This window comes from Pygoscelis adeliae, unplaced genomic scaffold (assembly GCF_000699105.1).
Source record: "Pygoscelis adeliae isolate BGI_AS28 unplaced genomic scaffold, ASM69910v1 Scaffold153, whole genome shotgun sequence".
NCBI classification, from domain to species: domain Eukaryota; kingdom Metazoa; phylum Chordata; class Aves; order Sphenisciformes; family Spheniscidae; genus Pygoscelis; species Pygoscelis adeliae.
In genome coordinates, this window is record NW_008824408.1 from 144,131 (window position 1) to 148,756 (window position 4,626).

The 4,626-nt window shown below is 55.6% G+C and overlaps 2 protein-coding genes across 2 annotated transcripts in view; one reads left to right on the forward strand and one right to left on the reverse strand.

Annotated features, from left to right (window-relative positions):
* PAQR6 (progestin and adipoQ receptor family member VI) overlaps nt 1-1,810 on the forward strand; it is a 6,400-nt gene extending 4,590 nt beyond the window's left edge. Inside the window, exon 6 of the mRNA XM_009320477.1 lies at nt 1,712-1,810. Within this exon, the coding sequence (XP_009318752.1) occupies nt 1,712-1,810 (99 nt within the window). The remainder of the gene's footprint in view (nt 1-1,711) is intronic.
* A 515-nt stretch (nt 1,811-2,325) lies between these two features.
* LOC103913898 (polyamine-modulated factor 1-like) overlaps nt 2,326-4,626 on the reverse strand; it is a 4,582-nt gene continuing 2,281 nt past the window's right edge. The window contains exons 2-5 of the mRNA XM_009320478.1: nt 4,510-4,610; nt 3,542-3,737; nt 2,542-3,181; nt 2,326-2,494 (exon numbers count right to left, since the gene is read on the reverse strand). Coding sequence (XP_009318753.1) covers nt 3,128-3,181; nt 3,542-3,737; nt 4,510-4,610 — 351 coding nt within the window. The 3' untranslated portion in view covers nt 2,326-2,494; nt 2,542-3,127. The remainder of the gene's footprint in view (nt 2,495-2,541; nt 3,182-3,541; nt 3,738-4,509; nt 4,611-4,626) is intronic.

Consider the following 4,626-nt stretch of genomic DNA (forward strand, 5'->3'; position numbering starts at 1 on the left):
AGTGCAGCCCCCCCGGTCCCCGAGCAGCTTTATAGGGTGCTGCGACTGCTGTCAAGGAGGGGCCCCGTGGCCCTGCCAGGGCTATTTCCAGCACATCCGCTGGGGCCAGGAGCCGCCAGCACAGGCGGCAATTGTGGTTTGGGGTCAACTTGGTTCCCCTGCGACCCGAGCAGCTTTATAGGGTGCTGCGACTGCTGTCAAGGAGGGGCCCCGTGGCCCTGCCAGGGCTATTTCCAGCACATCCGCTGGGGCCAGGAGCCGCCAGCACAGGCGGCAATTGTGGTTTGGGGTCAACTTGGTTCCCCTGCGACCGGCCGGAGCCCACAGGGAGGAAAACGCAGCTCCAGGCCAGCGGAGATTTGCTGGTGGGCCCAGCCCTGCCGGCCTGGCAAGCACCCAGTCCCCCAGCCCCTAACCGGGATGGGAGACGGGGGGGGGGGGGGTAAAACCCCGCCCCCTGCCGGGATGGGAGATGGGGGGGGGGCTGGTGGGACTCCTCGCTGGCCTCCTCAGTCACCGACCGGCCTGTCCCGGTTCCCGCTGCTGGACCCCAGCAGGGTTGCTGCCCCGCTAGGAGAGTTTCCTGCCGAAACCCGTGGGGTTTTTTTCCTCTCCGCGCAGGGCCAGCGGGGACCCGGTTGGCCAATTTTCGCCTCGGGGACCAGCGCGTGCTCCTTCCGTGGCATCGTCATCGCAGCCCCTTGCCATGACCCAGGAGGAGAGGGGCCGAGCAGGTGCCCTTGCCCTCGGGCTCCACGCAGCTCTCCCGTGCCGCATCCCGTGGGCAGACGCTGTGTGCCAGGGCCAGGGCCCCAGGCAGCGCCTGTTCCTGGGAACAGGACCTCAGAAAAGAGGTCCGGCACCTCTTAAAACCCCAAAACAGGGCTTTGCGAGAACAAAAAGTGTGCCGCCGGCGTGGTTCAGGCGCCGAGCAGAGGCGAAGGGGAGCGGAGCTGCTGGAGAAGCAGAACCTCTCGTTCATCCGTCCTTTCGCTTTCCTACTCTCCACAAGACCCCAGCAGCGCTCAGGGCGGTCACCCACCTCCAGAGTTTGCTCCTATTTAATTCCGGGAGGGCTCCAAGCAGCGGGAGCTCCCAGGGCCGCCTGGGGTGACATTCCTCTTTAGGATCCTGACCACTCTCCAGACTTTCAGGTCCTATAAATCCCAGCCCTGTCTTGAAAAGCGGAACCGGAGGCTTTGGGGTGGAGGAGGAGAGAAACGTTGAAGCCAGAGCCTTTGTCAAACCAACCCATAAACTACAGAGTGCGGGGGCCAAGCGCACACAGCGGGAGCCAAGACCAGGGGAACAACGGCTCCAATTTATTTAGATTATAATGCAGCGAGGGAAGGCTTGTTTACGACAGAAGGAAAATATGCCCAAGTCAGTCACTCGCAGGCTCTAGCTACCTCTAATTGAAAACAGGGGCTTGTGCTCGGTGGAAATCGCCACCGTTGTTCTCAGAATTTGTACTTCCCCACCACACAGGGCACGGCCTCTCCTCGGGACAGCACACACTAACAGCCGAAAAACGTTAACGGGCGCAGAGGATGGCAGGTGACCAGAGAACCTGCTGCCCCTGGCAGACCTGGTGTCTGTTGGAACTAGACTCGCAGTCAGCCCTTGTCAGGCTCAGTAAGACTCTCCTCATTATCTGCCCAGCCCAGAGGAAGGACCTCTTCTTCGTTCTGAAGGTACACCTCGCTTGCAGGCTTTCACCAACGCCCCAGCAGGCAGGCTCCAGCGAGCCCCTGCTTCCCTGGCTGGCAAACTCCCGCTGAGACGGGAAAGAACAACTCCAGATGGGTAAAACCAAACCCAGTCTGGTTCCAGGAGTCAACACGGAGGTTTCACAGGAAAACTTCAAATCTCTTTGCCACGAGCCCACAATAGTCGAGGCAGGACCATTCGAACCTCTGCTCGTCTCCACGCGCACGAACGGCACATAGAATCATGGAATCATTAAGGTTGGAAGAGACCTCCAAGATCATCGAGTCCAACCGTCAACCCAACACCCCCATGCCCACTAAACCATGTCCCTCAGCGCCTCATCTACACGTCTTTTAAATACCTCCAGGGATGGTGACTCCACCCCTTCCCTGGGCAGCCTGTTCCAATGTTTAACCACTCTTTCAGTACAGAAATTTTTCCTCACATCCAATCTAAACCTCCCCTGGCACAACTTGAGGCCGTTTCCTCTCGTCCTTTCACCAGTTACTTGGGAGAAGAGACCGACCCCCCCCTCGCTACAACCTCCTTTCAGGTGGTTGTAGAGAGCGATGAGGTCTCCCCTCAGCCTCCTCTTCTCCAGGCTAAAAGCATCCCCGGATCCTTCACACTGTGGTCCTTGGAGAAGCGCCCTCAGCCTGTATCTGCTGGGAGGGGAGCAGGGTTGGAAAATAACTGGAAAAAAAGAATAAACGGCAACGAGGAAGCAGCTGCTGACGTGCCTGTTCTGATGGGTCACGGGCGGACAATTGTGATTGAAAGAAATCTGATTGAATTGAAATTGAAATGTGATTGAATTGAAGCCTGAAAGACGCAGATACGGAAAATGAACACTGCAAAAACGCGGCAAAAGAGTCCAACGTGGCCATTTACACTCCAGCTGTACAAAATGCCACGGCAGCGTTTACCCGGTGGCGGGCTTTGCGTGCTGCAGCTCCCTGGCTCCTCGTTCCTGTGCACAGCACAGCCTCTGCGCATAAGACACCCGTTTTTCTCTAATGCACATCTGAAATAGCTTCGAGGCCACAGATGTGGCTTTGGTAAGCTAGAATCATGCCCGCCACAGCGCTAAAGAAGCGTGTGAGCGTACAGACATGCTCTGGCTATCAGATCTGTAGGATTCTCCTCCCTGTTGAGCTGGGCGGGGAATAGGAAATTGTCATCTATTTCCAAAGACCCTGATGTGTTCTTTTTTTATTTCTTCACAAACTTGGATCAAATTGCGCAAGCCCAGCAGCTTTGCAGTCCCACTTCAAGCTCCTTCTGGCCCGACGAGAGGAACGCGAGTTTGCCTGGTTTGTATACGCCACGCGCAGAGTCCCATTTCCCAACGCCTCGTCAGCGCTTCCGAGATGAGGATAAACTCCCCCTGCGACACATGCAGAACCTTCCCGCGTCCTCACTGGGGCTCCTTGAATGTCATGATGAGTTCTCGTTGCTCTTTACTAATTGCCTGGAAATAAAACACCCACCGCTGAACTCAGCAAAGTGTTTTTCTCCACAGATGCCAGAGTTCAGGACACAAAGCAGGCCGATACAAAACAGAGCGTCATACATACTGCCGCCCCCGGCACATACGGAATACAACCCCCTAGTCCCACACGCTCACCCACAGAAACATCCAAGACCTCCAGTGAAAATGCCCGGGCCTCCCCAGCCGATTTCGGCAGTACTTGGCTCCTGGCAAGGCCTTTGACAAGTGGAGGGCTTAAATACAGTGCAGCCATTTGCTAGTCAAGCCACAGAATATTGTTTCCTTCAGGCTGCTGCTGCAAAGAGAAGGGGCTTTTATTTGTTTGGTTTTTATTTTTACCTGCCAGGCACGTTTGCGAGCTTGTATCAGCTGCTGCAGCTCTGCAATCCTATACCTCCCTGCAAGCACAGACTCCGCTACCGTCCTGTTCTCTTCCTCCTTCTCCTTTAGGACTTTCCGCAAGTATGACCTGTGCTTGAGGAGGTATGGCACCATAGCGCTGCGAACGTCCTCTTCCGGGATCCCGCTGGGACGCCTGGGGACAAACTGGGATGTGAAGCAACCAGAGGGCAACAATCCTGCACAGCAATTAGTCTTGCGCACCTCAGCTGGAAGCTGAGCTGCTGCCATAACGTATCAGCTCACCGACCCCAGCAATTTACCTCTGGCACCAGATGCTTGAGGCCAGCTAGAACATGTGCGTCTAACGGGCACCCCCACTGCGTAGCCCCCGAACGCCCTACGTGAAGGAACGGGAGGAGCCCTTCCCAAAACCCAGCTGTTAGTTGAGGCCTGGAGGCAGGCAGGACGTCATTAACTTCCCCAAACAAGAAATCGTGATGACACTTTTGATTGAAAGACTCAGCCCGCCTTCAGGGCGAACAAAAGGCGGAGCGTACAACGTCCAGCGCTTGCCGAGTCCTTAAGCAAGGCACCCTAACAAGACACGTTGATGTGAACTCTACTATTAGAGCAGTAGCCGTGGCTAAAACACGCCGTCAGCCTTTTGAATTATTCAGAATTGAGTTTTCCTCCCCTCCGGTCTCAGCAGCACTAACCTCCTCCTTGCACTGAGGAAGCAGATACCTGACCTAGAGGAGCACAGATAAAACTTGTTTTCGGATGTTTTAGACACAATAACGTTACTGTTAAGATGCAAGAGGTTTAAAAAAAATCCCCTTGCAGCACAAGGCCTACAGGACACATCAACATGACCAAAACATCACACGGGGACTGACTTTCGCCCTTGAGGGAGCACGCCTCCACACACACGCTCCCCAGACTGCCTTCCACAAGACTATCCATACCATGCAGGCTCTTCCCGGTTCTTTGCCTCCTCCACAATCTTATCCAGTGAATTGAAGAGCACCTCCAGATTCCCTTCATCCTTTACCTCCTGGATCTCCTCCTGTGAAGAAAGGACA